Here is a 20630-nt window from a genome sequence, read left to right on the forward strand (position 1 = left end):
GATTCTTTGTGACCCCATGGACTGTGGCCCACCTGGCTCCTCTGTCTTGGGATTCTCCAGGCAAGAATACTGGAGTGGGTTGCCATTTCCTACTCCAGGGAATACATGTGTATATACATACAATATGCTTGTAGAGAAGATTATAGACACTGATATTATAGCAGATTGAAGACTATTTTTCTTGTGATGAAAAACTAAATATATACACACATATAGGCTAACTCTTCAGACAAAAGATTTATATAAAATGAAATCTTATTTTCAAGTTAAATCATTCATCATGAATGCTTCATTAAACATATTACTTTTATACAGAGGCTTGTCATAATTCTGTTTTCAAGATTTAGACTGTCAAATACTGGTTTAGGTAATTATTGTTAAAGCATGGTTTTATGATTATTCCCCAAAAGATACCTTGCATCCATCTTATTATACACTCATTGCTACAGTTGTTGTTAACAGTGCAGTAAGTTTCGTCAGCTTTTAAAAAGTGAGATTTTTTGAGGCAATAGATGTCATACCAAAAGCTAGAGAATTAGAAAAAAATCAGGGGAAAGTGATAAAGATCTAGTAAAAAGGTCTAACAGCATAACTCAACATTTTCAATAAAAAAATTTTTAATGCTTTTAATATTTAGTCAATGTAAAAAGCAAGTTATTAAAATCTCTATATAGTTTTTCATTCAGCCCTGGAAATTTTCTCATGACCTGAATCAATCACTTTAAAAAGAAAAAATACAATAAGAAGAGAAGCCTAATAGGTTGACTAAGAGTAACATCTAACTCATATATTATTGTAACTAAAACAATAAAGGGTGATATGCTGGAACAACTGGTAAGACAATCCAATTACACCCATGTTTCATTTCATAAAAGTTTACCTCCACATTAGAAGACAAACTACAATCTATTCCCATTTTTAGGCATTCTAAAATATATAAAATAAACTAAGAGACAAACATTAAACATCAATTAACAAACCATACAAAATATTTAAAAGTTTTTCTTATTCTTAGATGTTGAATTCAAATATTTAAAATATTTATTGTAAACATTATAAATATTTTAAAAATACTATTTAAAACTGGAGAGTCTGGAATCTTACTTTCCAAGAAAGTGTAAAGTGCAGATTATAATACAAAAATACCACACTGATTTTACCATCCAACACCAGAAGGAACTTAAAAGGCACACATTTTACATTCAAGAAGAAATAGGAAGAAGGACCTAGCAGACGCTAATGCCAAACAGCTTACAGATAGCACCAGATGAGCAGTCAATCTTAAGTATTACAACAGTACAATGGCAATATATGGCTTCTACTATTAGCAATGCATATTTTGTATAACAAGCTGTGGGATTTTTTTTTCTTTTTGTGGTTTTCCAGTTTTTGTTTTTAAATTATCTAGTACCTACTACACAAGTACATTTTAGTAGAACCATTGTACCATGCAAAACAGATTATACGATTTTTTTATTCACTGAATTAAATGCTTCCTTGAAGGAAAGGGTTGGTGCTACACTAACCATTGGTTTCACTTACTGAATACATTTTAAAAGAGTTAATACAACACAAAAGGAAGTCTTACCTTCACACACATACACAAAACTTTTCAGTAATATTCAGTTTCTAACCAAATGTTAATTAAGGGACTATCAATATAATACCTTTCTTAGGCCTCAAAATGTGTTGTCAAAAAGCAAACATGACGTAACAATAGTGACTAAGATATTTAATATAGTTAACACAAATTGAACTACAAATTGAACTTCAATGTGATTCTTTAAATACAATTTTGATCATTCAGAATGTTTCCAATGGCAAATATAACTTGTCTACACTAGAATACATAAATGATAACCCAGAATATGTTGACCTGGAAAGTTCATAAGTACATTTAACAGTTTATTATAAACAATAAACAACTAACCACGCAATATTTGAAATACTAAGTTAAATTCTTTAAATTACTTCATCACATTCTATTTCTCTTCAGCAAGCTAACTCTTCTATGTGCTTGGACAGTTCTGAGTTTCTAAAATGTGGACTGCTATATTTCCACTGATGGTTTAAAATAGTGTTTGATTTTTGGTATTCAGAATAAACACTGCAACAGCAGCTATGATCCAAAATTTTGCTAATTTTGCTCTTAACATGTACTCCCCTCAAAGATACGGCAGCATGGGAGACCCTGCTCCCAGGTGATCAGTGATGACCCTGCCCCTCTGGACTGATCACAGCTTCCTTTTTGTAACTGACTGGATCAATGATCAGTCTTCACAGGCAACATACTCACATAATTAATAGTGGTTCACTAAAGTAATGATTTTCAACTGGTTGAAAAACTGCCAACAATCAAGAGGAGTCATAGAGCCAGAGACCGTGGGAACCACCAAACTAGTTTCCAACAATTGAGTAGGATGTAAAATTGCACGCATCCACCTAGTCCTCCTAAGAGTCGTAGGAACTGACAAGAAGGGATACATCTTCCCCTCAGGAAATGTGTGCTCTTGGGTCATGCTGCAAAAAACAGAAAGTCTCAGGTCCTTAGGGTTGTAGATAGAAAGTTCAAAAGTGGGGTTTCCTAGAAACAGGTCCATGATTCCCAAAGATTATATCTGAGTCTTTTATAAATGGAAGAGATCTTCATAATGAAAAGACTGAAGATACCTGCATTTTAAAACTACCCAGAATTCTGAGGGTTTCCATCTATTGCTAGGCAACAACAACAACAAACGATCTAACCAACCAAAATCTATGAGAGGGAAATTTACAGTGATAAGCAAAGAGGAAAAGAGACTGGCCGCCTGAGCAAAAATGTCTGCTCTCCAAAGACTCACAAAGGAGAAGGCCCAGGAGCAACGAGCAACTGCTGAGCCATTTCACCAAGTCACCTGTACAAGTATAAAGTTGTTCTGCTTTAAATACGAGACCACCTAAATGAATTTAAAATCTACTTATTACCAAACGCGAATCTCATTTTATTCTGCTGGTATACCATTTCCAGACTTCCACTCTTTTTTTTTTTTTTTTTTAATCTTTTCTAAACTAAGATTTGACTGTAGCAGGAAAGCTTGCTTTTGTCTTCTTTTTAAATAAGCCTTTTTTTTTCCTTCAAATTTTCATTCAAATAAATTGGAAAACTCTTATTTTTCTACTGTTGAGCAGAAGGTGCTGTGCTGTGTACTCAGTCATGTCCGATTCTTTGCGATCCCGTGGACCTTAGCCCACCAGGCTCCCCTGTCCACGGAATTCTCCAGGCAAGAATGCTGGAGTAGGTTGCCGTTTCCTTCTCCAGAGCAGACGGTATATACTCATAAACTTATACATAAAATGACACTGAAAGAACCACTTGAATGCTTCCAGATAGGGGCAGAAGACCTACAGTTTAGATGGAATTAGAAGCTGCAAGAACATAAGAGGACCTGTCCTTTTAAAGCATCCCAGCTCCAGAGAAAAGTCACCCACTGACCTTCTGAAGCTGGGTGCAGTTTCATCAGTAAACACCCTAAGGAAAGAGAAGCTGACCAGACATTTACATTGAAAATGTCAAGGGAAAAAAACTGTTTAACCTAAAATCCTGAAATTCACTCTTATCTTGCCTATCAGGTTATATTCTTTGAATAACTTTTATTTTAAAGTGCTTAAACACAAAGGCCTCAAAAATGGCCTAGTAATACTATCACTTAGGTATATCTGTTACAAAATTATAACATTTTTAAAGTCTAACATTCAAGTTTAAAACAAATGGGTGAAATTCAGAATTAATGCTGAGACTTCACCCTTTATCAGCATTCTTACATCTTGGTACTTCATGAATCAGTCATATTGTTTGATCCATAGGATTAAAGTGGGACACTCTAGATTAGAAGTATCTAGCTAAAGTGCCTCTATTCTCAAAGTTCGTACTTGTTCCCTATTAAATTAGACCCCCCAAAAGTAATAAATACAGTCCTCTTAGAAAGGAATGGTCCCATATATCTTAGTTATATATATATATAAATTGGGTTAAAATAAAAGTAAAGTAAAATAAAAATAAAAGTAAAAATGCTGGCTAAAGCTAGCATAAAGTACAGAAATTTCAAAACACACTTCAACAGGAAAGAGAGATGATATTACAAGCCACTTTTAAAATATTAATACTGATTGAAAATAATTAAACATACTCACTGAGAACTGAACAGTCTCAATTATTTTAGTCATGGATTCCTAAAATTTTTAACCAGCATGTATATGAATTTAAAACAGATAAATTAGTAATTCATATACTCAAATTCATGAAACTGAAGATCCAATTATTACTCTCTTCTTTGTGAAGAATGTCTAATCAGGATGTGTTCATCAAAGAAAGAAATCTGATCAGCAGCATTTCTTAATTTTCTTACATCTCGACTCAAAGATAAAAATTACGCAAAATGAGACTTGAGCTGGTCCTGAGTTGAGATTTCTCTTAAGAAGAATACATCTACTTTGCCATCAAGTTCACAAAATACTGCTTGAAATACTTCCATTTATCCAACAAACATTGTACAATTACTTAGGGCAAAGCTACAAAATAAAATTGGACCTTTTCCCACTACCTTTTAAACTAACTCTATTCCCATTATGGACTTTTTTACCTACTGGTAAACTTTACTTTTAAACCTTTAACTCATTTTTAGGTCAAATATAGAACTCTTAATTCAATAAATGTTGTCTAGGTATTTTCCCTAGTGACTTTTTATATGTCAACACATAGTGATTTGTCTTTTTATTCCCTGAACACAATTTATAGAAATTCCCTGAATAACAAAAAGAAAACAACTCTGTTATATTCACTTGACAGCCAAAAAGAAAATGACTGTTGTGCTGCTTTAAGTGTATAAAGATACATTATCATTCCATTCACCTCACTGGAATGTATATGGAAGACATCTGTACAGCAGATAAAGAAGTCAGTAGCCAGAGTTAAATACAGCAAGTAAATGTGTACTGTAATAGGAATAGTTATGGAGTTTTAAAGGCTCACGAGTGAGCCACTCCCAAGAATTCAGTAAGTACAGTACATAGCTAACAACTCACAATTTACAAGTAGTTTATAAAAACTCTATATAGTATTGTTAGTTTGCTAAAGAACTATGACTCTTCCAATTGTAAACTGATAAATTCCTGGATGCATTTCTTATATTGCATTTCAGTATGGTTATTAGTAGAATATTGACCTGGCTGTCCATACAGTCCTTCTGATTCCCGCATCTCTTCATTCATTCTTGCTAAACGTAACCTAAAATTAAAGAATGTTTTAGGTAAGTTATACAATATAAATATTCATAAACTACTGAATTATATACAACTAAGACACGTACTCATGTAATTTTTTCTTTTACCAGTTATTTGGCCTGAAACAAAAGGACTTTTATTTATTAGACCCAACAATCTGAAATACAAAGTAAACAATTCTCATGACAGAAGACAATAAAAGATTTCTAAAAAGTGAGTTTCAGTTTTAAGCAGGTTCCTGGCAGCACCACCAGCAGCTTGCTTCCTCCAGACACACAGAATTCCTGACTTCTAACTCAACCTGTCAGACTTTAACTGCCAACCTTCGAAATTATTGCTTCTATAAAATGGAAGCAATAGCCTGTCATAAGTTCAATCTGGTTCATCCTAAGGTTTGGTAGTTCCAAATGTATAAATAGCATGTGTTATCTATAAATACTGGGGATATATTCTGACATACAGACATTATAATAAATGACCATAGGCTACTAAGATTTTCCCACAGTTACCATATTGATTATACATTCTTTTTGGGTTATTTACATGGCAGCAGGAAGACCTATAGCACTGGTTTAAGAAAATTAGTGAATTTCCTCTCATTTTCTTACTAACTTCAAGCAACATTTTGAAACACAAATGTTATCTGTGGTGCCCCTCTCCTACTCTTTTGCCTGTCCTTCAGGCCACCAAATACTCATTATCCTTCCAGACTTCCATCACGTTCTAATATGCTCTCTTTGGCAACCGCAGCATCTGAGACAGGCTGTTTTTTATCTTCAAAGTACCATAATTTGCTGCCATTTCCTTTCTCAACCATTGTGTGAACTCGTAACAGCAAGATAAGTAAGTCTCCCTTTTTGGTATTTGAACCTTTCAGAGAGGCTGCCTATTTCAATAAATTTTATTTTTTTTTAATTTAATAAATATTTATTAAGCACTTAATGTATACAAGGAAACATGAGATATGACAATCCAATAGAACAGGAAATTTTACACATAAAAGTGAAACTGACAGTCTCAAGTAAAACAAAATGAGAAAATTTAGAGAATTTGGGAACATATTTTGGGGAAAGAAGGGCCACTACTGTAAGAATTGCCTGGGAAGCTGCAGCCAGGGTTAATGTAATTTCTCTATATCACTCCTATCTTTTCTTTAATAACATAGCTTTCTCCAATGTTTAAGTCTACAATGATTTAATAGATCTAAATTTTCCTACAATAGTCTCCACAATAACAATAAACCCTCCAGTGAGGAAATGAAGCTAGGTACAGAGAAAATACATTTTTCTCTTTTGGTTTTTTGTTTTGTTTTAGTCTGGCAGGGGTCAGGGAGGGGTGATATATGGCAAGAATTCTCAGTGGGAACTCTGGAGTTCAAGATAGTCAAGGGAGTCCCTCTTTGTAACTGACTGAAATTCAGTGGTGTAGATGGAACTATCTTTATTTAGTTAACAGAGAACGAACAATCATGGGCTTCTTTCAGAATAGAAAGAAAAAGTGATTCACACAACCTATGTTTGAGACTTCCTACATAACGGTAAAGGACAGGTGACAACCACATTCCTAGATTTCCAGTGTAATAAACAACTTTGATCTAAGATGAAAATCAAAGACCTCAAGGTTCTTTAACAGGTCATATTAATTTATATTCAAACACTCCAAAACAAATCTTTTTACCTCAAAATAGAGTACTCTTGTGAATAATTTTTTTTTAAAAATAATCACAAACAGGTCCCCTAAGTATCAGTGCACAAAGGCAATGCAACTGCAAGTTACTAACATCAATGCAATTGCATTCCCTGCTTATAATCCTCTATTCTTGAGGTAGTTAGTAAAATTGCCTGTTACTAACCAATCCAACCCTCACCCCAGTACTGCACTGAGAGTTAAAGAATCCAGTTCAGAAAAGTCAGTTTTTCTATTCCTACTGGCCAGGAAGTAAAACAAAAGTGGCTAAGCACACAGGTTTAGAGACAGAATTCTTGGTTTCAAATTTCAGCTCCACCATTTACTAGTTTCTCAAATTATCTGTAGCTTGGCCTCCTTATAAAATGAGGCTGGTAATAATAAAACCTTCCTCATAGGGTTGAGGTGGGAACCAAGTAATTTCATGTATGTAACATGGTTCATACATTTAATGTGCTTAGAAAAGTAAATGGCTTCTAGTAAATAACCAAGTTTAAATTTCACACTTACACAGGAAACTCTATGTTAAAACCCTGTATAAGCAATAAAATGTATGGGAAATAATCATGTGAAAACACTTACAAGGTCACTATATCAGCATTGGCTGCTTCCACAGCTATACTCAAAGGGTCCTTCCCTTCTTCATCAGTGGCATGTTGATTGGCACCTCTTTTTAGAAATAAACATACCTGCCTGATATTGCCAATAAAAAATAAAATTAGTATTCACCTTAAAAAATAAAAAGCATTATTTAAAGATATAACATCTTCATTAGGAAATTCTTGATTCATTCTACAAAGATTTATTTTATTGACTATTGACTCTAATAATAAAAATCTACATGATCAACATTTTATAAATCTCAAGGTATTTTCACATTTAATCTGGTAATACATAGTATAGTGGGATGTATAAATTATGGCCCCTACCCTCAAAGAATATTATAAAAAGGTGTACACAGATACCTAGAAACTTAAATAAAAAGCACTCAAGGTCATTATCGAGGAAAAGAAGGAAGCCAAGGCAATGTTAACATCATAAAATATTAATGCTAATACAACAGCAACAAATGGGAAGTAATCTTGCTGCTGTATTCCTCACAAATATTCATAACTTCAAGAAATTGACAAAAATGAAAAAATGATAAATGGAGTCTATGAAGTAAAATGGGAATAATCATGATTAAAAAGAAAATAAAAGGATGAGTTAAATATAAGCTTTTATAAAAAAGAGTTTTTATGATAAAGTTATTGAACTGAATCTTCTTGCTAATAGAGGGGAAGAAAGCAAGCTAGGATGAAAATAGAAGATTAGCTATAAATAAACATTAGAAAAGGACAGCTTCTTGCCTGTCCAGGTAATAAAGATTGCAGATCCTGAGGTATTTTATAAAAAAAAAAAAAATGACCTTTGATGCAAATATACAAGGTCAAATTTTGAGTTTATTTGTATCCTCTAGTAGAAAGCCCATTGTATGGCTTTATTGTTCTGTGGATCTAAACACTGGTCCAGAAATCACAGCATCAATAGCACAAAATAAGAATTAACTACTTTGTAGGAAAACTAAAATTTACAAAGTTACAAAATTTCCCCCAAAAGTGTGTGCTATGTACATAATGTATAAATATAGAAATACTGTATGTATTTATATTATGAATACATACAAACACATTAAGTTGTCTTTTAAAACTGCCAAAATTTCAGTGACAGTTTTAAATTCTAAGAGATCTATGTAAATAATTAGTAAAGGTCAAAGTAAGTCTGTTAATTTTCTTATTGACAAACAACAGTATTACTGTTACTTATTGAATAGTAATAGTATTTTTTCCTGAAACTTTTTTAAATTTCAGGTTCTACTGTGACAATGTAAGTCACAGAAAGTATCACCTTACAAACTGTACCTAACGATCTTCACTGAAGAGCAAAAGATTATTTCAAAATAATTTTTTCAAATAAAATCTACTTAAATATATAAGCACAACAGTTTACCCCGTGTGCCCCAAGACGGTGGCATGGTGCAGTGGTCCCCGCCCCTGCACATCTCTTTGGTTCACATTAGCACCATTCTGTAGGAGAAACTCGCATGTAACCAAAGAGCCCTGAGAAGGAAAAAAGAAGACAACAATGGGCAAAAAGTGAATGACAATATATTTCTATTAAAAACAGAGTATTTACTTTAATAGCCAAAAAGAGAAAATGCCCCCCAGCAAAAGCAGAGAAATAATAAATTATATTATTTTCTTCCCAAGAACTACTTCTAACCGGGATTCTATTTGCAGTCTGCAATCTAGCAAAACCCACTACTTTCATTACTAGAATTCCCTTCCATGAAGAAAAAAAACTGAACTTACACAAAACGATATTCAGAAATCACTACTAGCTGCTGCTTCTATTTTCCAACCCACCTCTTAAAGCAAACAATAATGTAAAGTTATGCTCAAAATGAATTATGATTTTTTATGTTCTATTACCACTGAAAACCTGAATTTACAAATTCATACCCCTAACACAGCCTGAATAAGTGGTGTTGCTTTGTTTTCCTCGGAATTAGACCAGTTCACATCTGCGCCGTGAGCCAAAGCCTCAGCCATTTTAGGAAGATTTTTTTCGTATGAAGCCCTATAAAGCTGGAGTCCTGGATTAAGATGTTTAGAGTCAAGAAACACAGAAGAATCTTGCCTTTCTGCCTCTGAAAAACAAACACAAATAAATAAAAATGAGCCCTTGGCAAGGAGGGAGAGAATGGGAAGTCACTGCTTCTTATTCTTTGTTAAGGTAAGAATTCTGGGGACAGATGGTGGCGATGCAGCACAAAGTGTGAACGACTTAATACCACTGAGTGTACACCTGAAAATGGTTAAGACGGTAAATTTTTATGTTATGTGTAACTTACCACAGCTTTTTAAAAAATCAAACTCTTACTTGTATCACAGTATGAAGTTGTGATGTAAGATTTTCACAAAGGTACCTTATTTCCTGTAGACTAACCACTCCCCACAGCCTTCTTCTCTTTTAAATACATTGACTAATACATCAGGTCTCTGTGATCTTGCCAGTATCTGACATGTAGGTAGATTACTCTGTATTAAGACTAAAATTAGGTATCTGACCGTAAGTCTGGACTTAGGGACTCAGAAGACGCAGTAACAACCCCGAAAGAATTTTACTACTAGACCAAACCTCACTTTATTCCTGGGATGGCCCAATACCATCACAATTTGCAGTACAAGCAGTTCAAATAACATAAAGATGCTTTCATCGAGTGTTCTGCAAAATCAAAACCGCTGAAATCATAAAGGAGAGAATATAGGAGGAAAGTACAAGTTAGAAGAAAAACCTATAATTGGGTGGTGAGGGGTGGGAGTTGTGGGACGGAGGGTGGATTTGCTGATCTCTTTCTCCTGACAAGAAAAGACAGCCAGGGACTTTCCTCTTACAAGGAGGGTAGGAACCACCGGCCAATGCAGGGGACAGGGGTACAACTCCTGGTCTGGGAAGATTCCACATGCCGAGAAGCACACATGCCGATGTGCCCCAACTACTGAGCCTGTGCTCTGGAGCCCACAAGCTGCAACTACGAAAGCCCAAGCGGCTAGATCTAGAGCCTGTGCTTTGCAACAAGAGAAGCCACGGCACTGAGAAGCCTGCGCACCTCAGTTAGACAGCAGGCCCTACTCACCGCAACTAGAAGAAAGCCCGCGCAAAGAAAGCAATGAAGACCCAGTGCAGCCAAAAATAAATATATAAAATTATATATGAAAAAAGACAGTCCCCCAAAAGATAACAGGTAATAAGACAAAAAGTTCACATGCATTAAAAATTACCTTTAATTTTGACAAGTTACTTGCAACACATGTCATGAGGCTTAGAAAAATACACAGCTAGTAAAGAACTTCCAAATATGAAAAGAAATAGCTGCTTTCTCACTCAGCAGTATTAACTGCTCCTTAGTACCTTCTAAAAGATTAACCACTTCCTTTAGAAACTATTCAATCAGACTTGGCATTTCACATTTCACATGCATTTTTCAGCAAACAATACAAATTAACACTGAATTTCACCAAACTCACCAGGTTCATACAAACTATTGGCTGACACTGTGGAGGGTAAAGATTCTCTTCCATCATCAGAGCTCTGCTGGATTCCACTGTCATTACTTTTGACTGTTTTAAAGAAAAACCAACTAGAGGTTAAAGTTTTGAACCATTAAGAAAAAAGTCCCACAAACAACGAGATTTTAAAATGAGCTCAGAAACATCAACATGAACTCAGCCAACCACCAGAATAAACTTTTCACAATTTTAATTCTTTGGTACACTTCACTTATCAAAACATGAATCAACCATGAAGCCTAGAAATAGACTTATTTTCAGAGTCATAACATATCTCATTCTCATTACCCCAGTGTGTGTCAGGGACAGTAAAGAGTTAATTTATCATATGACAGTAAGCAATGTGCAATTCTGAGACAATGGGTAACATCTAGAGAAATGGCCACACCACACAATGACCACTGGCACAGACTTGGAATGCTCCACAAGAGTAGTACTTACTACTACGTAGTTTTGAAGAAGTATCAAAGTAGGAGAAGAGTGAATCTAGCTCATCAGGACAGAAGAGAGACTCCCGCCTGGCCTCGTCGCTATTTACAGCAACCACTGGGGACATGCAAGTTAGCAAAGCACAAAGCAGGCCGTAAGAAGGGAAGAGGGCAGGAAAAAACGTTATTGGGAAAAATTTAGGAGGAAAAAACAGGAAGGATATTAGGTGGTTAATCAGATATTTAGGGCTTTTTGCATGATAGATCTGTAATTCCCATCTCCCCTTGCATTTTAAGCAGTTTTATTCCCTAGAATAGACACATTACAGTCGACCCTTAAACAACACAGGTTTAAATTACGTGGTCCACCTATACACAAATTTTTTTTCATTACAAAATACTACAGTACCACATGATCTGGGATTGGTGGAACTCACGGATGCAGAACCAGTGATACAGAGGAACTGCAGAGACGATATGGAGGCAGCACATACAAAAGGGCCAACTAAAAACTACATGTAAATTTTCAACTGAGTGGAGAGTTGGTACCCCACCCCCTGAGTTTTTCAAGGGTCAACTGTATGTAGGAATGTGAATTACCAGGACACTGTTTATATTTAACTATTTTAAAGACAGAGAAATCCAATTTTTCCTTAGTGTATATAGAAGAAGATGTGTTTTCAGCATTTAAAAAAATATACAACAGCTACTAATTCAGAAATTACAAAAGCGACTTATACAAACAACAAATAAACTGTAATACCTGAACTCTGAGGAGATGCTCTAATTTGTTCACTTGGCCCAAGTTTAGAAATGCTCAGCCTCTTTTCTTCACAACTTTTGGAGACAATCTTTTTTTCCTGCTCAGGAGGTGATGATGACATAGAGTATTTATCCACAAATTTCCTCTCCACATATTTTGCTCTGATATACGCCTCTTTCTCCTGTCTGGTTGGTATATATAAAAATGTCATGATGTTCTGCTTAATCTCTTAGCATGGCCAATAGTGAAAAGAAGTCATTACATACTGAATTTTTCAAAGAAAGTCACTAAACATAATACTAGTTAAAACGTTTCATGTATTTGCAACATTCTGCAACATGTTTTCCTTCCAAATATTTAATGACCTATGATTTCATGTTTAAATGAATATAAATAATCAACCAACTGAAAAGTCACAAGTATTAACATAGCATTCTTATTCTCTTAATTTCTATGCTCATTCATTTCTAAACACATTCCCTGTTGCTTTTTAAAGAATGAAAAACAATACCAAAACACCATTAAAATTTACAGAAATTAACTTTAATTCTATTTTTACTCCAATAAATAATGTCACACACTGAATTATCACTAGTCATGACCATAAGTTTTCATAAGACAACTACTTTAACACAATACAGCATTTTTAACTTAAAGGGGACCCAAAAAGGTATCACACTTAAAATTTTTGATTTATGATACAACTATAAAACTTGTCAAGTTTCTTCTATACCTTTTCCTACCCACATCTTTCTAAAATGCCTAAGTCTTTGGCTAAAATAGGATATCTCAAGGGCTGAGATAACTCAAACACCATGGTTTTGCACAAAAATAAGAATCTGATTTAAATGGTATTGGTTTAGAGAGCAGTAACTTTAAAAAATATTAATTATCATAAAGATATAGTCAAATATAGGATTATGACAAAGTTTTAATATCTAATATAAAGAAACATAAAGAGTAAAAATAATATGAACAACAAAACTAATTATCCACATTGAAGGCACTCTTTGCCACTTCATTCAATAAGTCTCCATGAACAGGCCTGGAAGTAAAACTTAAAACGCAGCAATTAAGTAAGTACTCTCCCTTATCAGAAGTCACCCTTTTCGACTGTAATCCTTCAATATAAAAATGCAATGTAGGAAATATGTAATTAGCAAGTATTTGCTAAACAAAGTCAAAAATGTGAAAATTATTCATTGTAGGTATAAAAACTTAACCCTTGGAGACATTAATGAACATATTATCTCTTTTTAAAGGCCTGCAACTAATAGAACTTTGTCTACTTTACTTGCTAGTAAGAGGTTTTATATTCCTTTGCAGAGCCTTAATTTTTAAGCTTCTCTCTCATCTAGAGATTATAATTTATTATCTAACTATAAAATACAATCTAATTAACAAACCCAAGATAGAAACAGCCACATTTTAACCAAAGCAGCAATGATCTCTCTGAACCACTCTCTTTCAATATTACATATCAATTAAAGGGAAATAAAATAATAGCTATATTCAAGATGGGAGGGAATGAAGTAACATTTTAACACAACTGAAATAGTACCTTTGTCCTGGATGTGGTTTCTTTACTCCCATTTTTTCCAAATTAGCTTCATAAACTCTATTTATAACATCATTCCCCAACTCACACATAAGCTGTTTGGCAGAAAGACAGAAAATAAGCTATAATTTCCTAAAAAATACTATATTAATCCTTAAGCAAATACCTAATTCTTTGCAAGTTCTGAAAATGCATATATCACAATGATGCTGAAAGTTAAAACAAAATGAAACGAGGACTGAGAGCCTTATCAGTATTTTTCCATTTTTCACCAGAATACCTCCCCTAGAAGATTACTACTCTTTAAGACAGGGTTTCTCCTCACACAACCTCTGCCAGAGTTCTATCCCTCCACTGTGGTTAGCACAAGGCTATATACTCACAACACTAAGTTAACCGAAAAAAAGAAGCCTAAGTCCAGACAGGTTAAGCTTTAAACAACGCAGAACTGAAGCAAACTATCTTCTCCTTGGGCTTCCCTGGTGGCTCAGACAGTAAAGAATCTGCCTGAAATGCAGGCGACCCAGGTTCAATTCCTGGGTAGGAAAGATCTCCTGGAGAAGGAAATGGCAGCCCACTCCAGTACTCTTGCATGGAGAATACCATGGAGAGAGAAGCCTGGCAGGCTATATTCCATGGGGTTGCAAAGATTTGGACATAACTGAATGACTAACACACACACATTTTCTCCTAAGATTTTATTTACATTTCTAAATATTGCTTCAATATTTTTTAAAAAGTATCAGACAGATGTGTTTCAACTAAAATTTCTAAAATGAATCCACTGAGTTCATATCTACCCACAGTTGATGCAGAAATTAGATTTCTAGCTCCAACCCCCCACTTACTTCTTTGAATTCATATCAATTTATAGAATCTATAGAAATAGGGCTCTATCATATGAGCCAGCTTATCGCTTCCATTTAGAGGTTTACACAATAATTCCACAAAGAAAACTTTTTTACTTTACATAATTGAAAGGATTGTGAGTTTATCTATGGATTAAAATAAAAACACAAATGCATTAAGAAATACAATTTTCATACAGAAGTAAATGTAGAATACACTACAACCTTTAAGCTAACATTTTTTACAACAGGTAAACTGAACAGTGGGAATTAAAATGGGTACACTATCAATCAGTATAAATTTTGAAAGTCCTGGGCTTCCTGGTAGCTCAGATGGTAAAGAATCCGCCTGTAATGCAGGAGGCCCCAGTTCGATTCCTGGGTTGGGAAGATCTGGAGAAGGGATACGCTACCCACTCCAGTATTCTTGGGCTTCCCTGGTGGCTCAGCTGGTAAAGAATCTGCCTGCAATGCGAGAGACCTGGGTTCAATCCCTGGGTTGGGTAGATCCCCTGGAAAAGGGTAAGGCTACCCACTCCAGTATTCTGGCCTGGAGAATTCCATGGACTATAGAGTCCATGGGATCCCAAAGAGTTGGACACGACTGCACAACTTTTACTTTCACTTATTAAAAACCCAGTTGTGATCTAAAATTATTTATGACACTTTCATAGATACGAATCCTTACACAGGGAAAAAGGATGTCTTAGTTTGATGACTACTACCCCTGACAAATGTAAATTTTCAAATGTGCCTATGCTAAAATAATGCAATAATAACATGATATACCAATCTGTTATGCAGCTCACTATGACAATATCTCATATTCTTAATAAAAATTTATATAATTACAAAATATTAAAATTAAGGCACAGAATCTAATTTTTGAGAATACATAAAAATGCATGGGTGCTAGTTTCCTTGAAAAAGTGAACTGACATACAATTAAGAGTGCTACTTAAGCTTAGAACTTAAAAAAAAGACAGTAAGAAAACACCAGATTTGCCAAAATAACATCAGATATATTCCAGTACAATTTAATTCATTGTTAGCATTGAGAAACTCATACATTTGCAAATCCAGATTCTAAAATATTGACTTTTGGGGACTCCCTGGTGGTCCAGTGGTTAGGACTCCGCCCTTCCACTGCAGAGGGTACAGGTTTGATTCCTCGTTGGGGAACTAAGATCCTGTATAGCCAAGTGGCAAAAGAATAAATAAATTTTAAAAATCTTGCCTTTTATGTGAAAACATAAAATATTTTAAAGCCAATATTTATTTTACCTTTAAAAGTTCAGGCTCCCAGGTATCTAAAGTTAAAGATCGCACTTTTGAGAAATGAACTCCAAGACTCCTAAGTCGGAAAAAGAAAAGACTGCATCAATATACATAAAACTTTCAAGTCTCTATTTGCACATTATGCAAGTTATTATTCTATCTTAATGTGACACAGTCTCTAATATAGCCCTCAACACATATATAAATAGGGATAGATCTTCTCGTTAATGGTGAATCAAAGTCCTCGAAATCACTTCACAAACCAGAATTTTATCCACTTCATAGAAGGTACAAAGACACAAACTGGCAGCCAAGTTAGGCAGGAGGGCAAGTCCTCTAGCCATCCGGACACAAGAGCTCACGTGTGTTTGACTAGAAGCCCCTCACCGCAGGCGGGCACACTCACCGATGGATCCCAGAACACTCGATGCACAGAGTGATGCCCAGGTTGATGCTGGCCCACCGCGGGTCTGCCAGACCACAGTCACAGCAGCTGGCGTTCCCCGGGATACACTGGACTCGCTGCAAGGCACTTTCTCCTTTTAACAGCTTATCTTTCGACTCATTTCCAGAATCCAGGCTCCCTGTGGATGGAGACGATTTCTTATCCAGCTTCTAAAAGAATTAAGATTTAAAAAAACAAAAAAGGACTGTAATACTACATTGCACACTACATGCTCCAAACAAAAGCTTCCAATCAACAATCTGAAGGCCTATTATGGGCCTAAGAAGGACACTGTTCCAAACACTGGGGGTTCAAGAATGAAAATATACAGGATCTGCCTTTAGTCTTATATGGAGAAATACATTAATAATAAAAAAATAACCCAACACAATGGTTATATGTACAAGATAAAAAGGCAAAGAGAAAGAGGAACAGGAATTTAGCATGCAGGATGAGAGACAGAGTACACATGAGACTACTAAGACTCAAGAATAAAATAAATACTATTTTATACCAAGTTTTTCCAAGGTATTCAATGAACTGCAAGCAAGTTGTTTCAATTAATGCAGTGGATTACTGAAAATGGTATGGCCTTTTACTAAAGAACAGATCAACTGCATAATTATAATTACAGAGTCAATCAACAATATAACGCACAATGTCTAAAAGCTCGTGAGAAACCAGGAGAAAAGCAAAAGGTGGCAGATAAGCAAAAAACTAATTTTTTAAGTGCACAGCAAAGACTATACCAATAATGACCAAGTACAAAAACGGAGTTTGGGGATCCTATGCAAATAAACATACAGCCTAAAAAGTCTTTTGGTTTAAAAACATTTCAACTTTAATAAGCCAGTATTCTAGAACAGAATTCACACAAATATAATCTTGCCTTTCTTGAAAACTCAATTCAACAGCCGTTAAGTGTGGCTAAGCAAAGAAAGCATGGGGATATGGTATTACAGAGAGGACTGAGCTGGGTGAGGAGCATAGCCTCAGATGAGAGTGACCCCAAGGAGGCTGTTGGTGCCCAAGCAGGAGAAGAAGGGTTTCGGCACAGGGAGACAGTCCAACAGAGGAAACGAGAGCCTGAAGACAGAGAGGAACCACCAAGCAGTAAGGCCGCCCAGTGTGAGGTGTTAAGTCTAGCAGATGGGAAACAGCATCGGAGAAAGGATACTGGTCACATACAGGGGAACTGAGCATATAAGCAAACCTGCTAAAAATAAACAGAAGTCAGATTTCTTACTTCAGACAAAGGAGTTATTTATATGAAAAGGGAGAAAGAACAAACCCTGTTGTATTACATTAGGACTGGAGATGACAACAGGCACCCTAATGGTTTTAATATAGATAGATATATAAAGTAGTACAGATGTAAATGTGTATATACACATGTATATTCCCTTATCTTGCTTTCTAAAAACTATCCCCTATGCAAAAGAACTAGTGTACTTTGGAGAAACTGATTTCAAGGCTAGTGCAGAGAAAGTACAAGAAGATGAACTCAGAACATCTCATCATACTAGAAGGTAGGGAAGAACTTCAAGACTGTTGGGGAAATGTCAAAAGGATACAGAATCCAGGGCTCCACTAGAAAAACGAGTCAATTTGAGCAACAAAACAAATAATGATAGTAATGCATCATAATACATTGACTAAAACAGGGCTGTATCCTCATATAATTAAATTTAAAGTTTGAATAGGAAAGCATATTTACATAGTCTCAAAGTACATATTCCCCATACATACAAAATACTATTACAAAGACAGTATTTCAGTAGAGATGTCTAGCAGGCACTACCTTAATCAAGTGATCAAAGTTAACATCACCAAAAATGGAACAAATCAAAATCTCAGGCCACCTGAGAGGATGCAGTGAGAAGAACACAGCATCATTTATATAATATTCCTACCAACAAGAATAACTTTGTAAGTAAACGTATCAACAATGGGGGATATTCTACAAAAGTTTGCAATCTTCAATACAATCAAGGTCAAGAAGGTCAAAGTAAAATTGAGGGACTATTACTAACACTGAAGGAAACTGAAGAATCAAGACAACTAAAAGAAACCTGTGCTTCTAGACTGGATCTTTATGCTGTAAAGAACATTACTGGGACAACTATTGAAACTTGACATTTGAGAATTAAATGGTAGTAATGTACCAATGCTCATTTCTTGATTATGATTATACAGGAGAAATGTCCTAGTTGTGGAAAGAACTCACTAAATTAATAATGGGTGATATAGAATATGTTAGCTGCTTACTCTGAAATAGTTCAAGGGAAAAATTGTTTGTATTACTTGGAACTTCTCTGTAAGTTATAGATTACTTTAAAATTAAAAAAAAAGAAATAAAACCTGTTATCCAAGCGTATTTGATAATGTGAATTAGCTCGTAAGCAATTATCATACAGAAAAAGGATGTCAATGCACAGACGATGCTTGTTCACTCTCAGTATTCCTTTATTAGCTAATGCTTTGGCACCAAATTAGAGAAGCTGAAAGTAAAGTACAGTAACACAGGAGAACCTGGGCTGGACACTTCAAGGAATACGGGACTGAAAATGACACCCATCCTTCATTCTTCTTGGCTCATTTTGGCCATGTGCTATGACTTGAAAGTGTTTACTACACCATTCTCTCTGATATTTATGTGTTCTGCACATGTCACCAAAGCCTCAACCCTTCTGTACCCGTCCTTTAAGCTATCTTCACCAATTTTTAAAGGTAAGTCCTATATGTCCTCTATACTATAGTGTTTATTTACTAGGAATTCAACTGTGCTAATATTTTTATTGAGATTTTAAAGTTCCTAAAATTATTCAAGTTACAAACTTAGGTAGGTTTTAGGTTGGCCCCATCTCTATTTTTCTTATAATCCCTACTATTTCTGGTGTACGACTCTGCTAACACAGTTATCTCAGCCATCCACTAGCTTCTTCATCAATATGATCTGGATACATATCTAAATTTGTTCCCTCTCACAACTCCGCTAAAAAATAGAGAAATTTTTAAAGGCATCACCTGAGTCCTTACTGGACAAAGGTGTGATAATTTGAATGTGAAAAAAGAGTAACTACCACAATTAATTGGGGCCCATTATGTTTTTAAAAATCCATGAGTTTATAATGATATCCCCCAAAACATTTATCTGTCCCCACTTCAGGTAGCTAATAAATCAACCAAATGTGGAAATTAAAAGCAAAAATTTAAGCATCTCTTATTAAACTAACTAAATAGTGCCACTGATGAAGAAAACTTTATTTTACATAAGAATGCAAGTTAATAAATGGATATGGGATGAAAGAACTAGAAAATCATCATTTTGCAATTCCCAATAAAATTACAAATTCAGCTACAAAACTATTAAATGAATGGTTGATGGGGCCTAGACTTTATAGGGTTAAAGTAAGAAAAAGATTTGTTATACAAAGCAATGAAGTATTAATAGACTGGGAACAAGAAAGGAAATGTAACATGACAATGAAGGGATCACACTGTCATCTCCCTAATCCAACATGTCTGCTTTATCTTCACAAAGAAGATTTTAGCATTATCAATGGTTGGGTAACAATACTGTATTTCTCTCATTGCAACATGAAGTATACACATCACCTATATTGTAATCTATGACAAGGAATTCTACTGGAAAAGAAAGCCTAATCTTTCCAGCAAGTCATAGTCATGGGAAAAAAAAAAAAGAACTATTCTAGATTGAAAGACAAGGAACACTGGACTAGATGCAATGCCCAGTTACAAAAAAGATCCTACTCTGTAAAACAGGTGGTAAAAGACATTTTTAGGACAACTGGAGACATCTGAATAGACGGAGTTACAGCTAACATTCAGAAATTACTATTTAGTGTAGAATGACATGATGTCTGTAATCTGCTTTAGAAACTTTCCCATTCTATTGTTTTCCTCTATTTCTTTGCACTGATCACTGAGGAAGGCTTTCTTATCTCTCCTTGCTATTCTTTGGAACTCTGCATTCAAATAGGTATGTCTTTCCTTTTCTCCTTTGCTTTTTGCTTCGCTTCTTTTCACAGCTATTTGTAAGGCCTCCTCAGACAGCCATTTTGCTTTCTTGCATTTCTTTTTCTTGGGGATGGTCTTCATTGCTGTCTCCTGTACAATGTCACGAACCTCCATCCATAGTTCATCAGGCACTCTATCAGATCGGGTCCCTTAACTTTGTTTCTCACTTCCACTGTATAGTCATAAGGGATTTGACTTAGGTCATACCTGAA

General features: G+C 35.0%; 1 protein-coding gene across 1 annotated transcript in view; it reads right to left on the reverse strand.

The window, feature by feature from the left end:
* Window positions 1-20630, reverse strand: part of ACAP2 (ArfGAP with coiled-coil, ankyrin repeat and PH domains 2) — a 154284-nt gene that overhangs the window by 5483 nt on the left and 128171 nt on the right. The window contains exons 14-22 of the mRNA XM_061166864.1: window positions 16339-16547; window positions 15939-16008; window positions 13810-13901; window positions 12249-12433; window positions 11016-11108; window positions 9447-9634; window positions 8935-9044; window positions 7528-7638; window positions 5202-5263 (exon numbers count right to left, since the gene is read on the reverse strand). Of these exons, the coding sequence (XP_061022847.1) occupies window positions 5202-5263; window positions 7528-7638; window positions 8935-9044; window positions 9447-9634; window positions 11016-11108; window positions 12249-12433; window positions 13810-13901; window positions 15939-16008; window positions 16339-16547 (1120 nt within the window). The remainder of the gene's footprint in view (window positions 1-5201; window positions 5264-7527; window positions 7639-8934; window positions 9045-9446; window positions 9635-11015; window positions 11109-12248; window positions 12434-13809; window positions 13902-15938; window positions 16009-16338; window positions 16548-20630) is intronic.

The sequence above is a fragment of the Dama dama genome, chromosome 19 (genome assembly GCF_033118175.1).
Source record: "Dama dama isolate Ldn47 chromosome 19, ASM3311817v1, whole genome shotgun sequence".
NCBI classification, from domain to species: domain Eukaryota; kingdom Metazoa; phylum Chordata; class Mammalia; order Artiodactyla; family Cervidae; genus Dama; species Dama dama.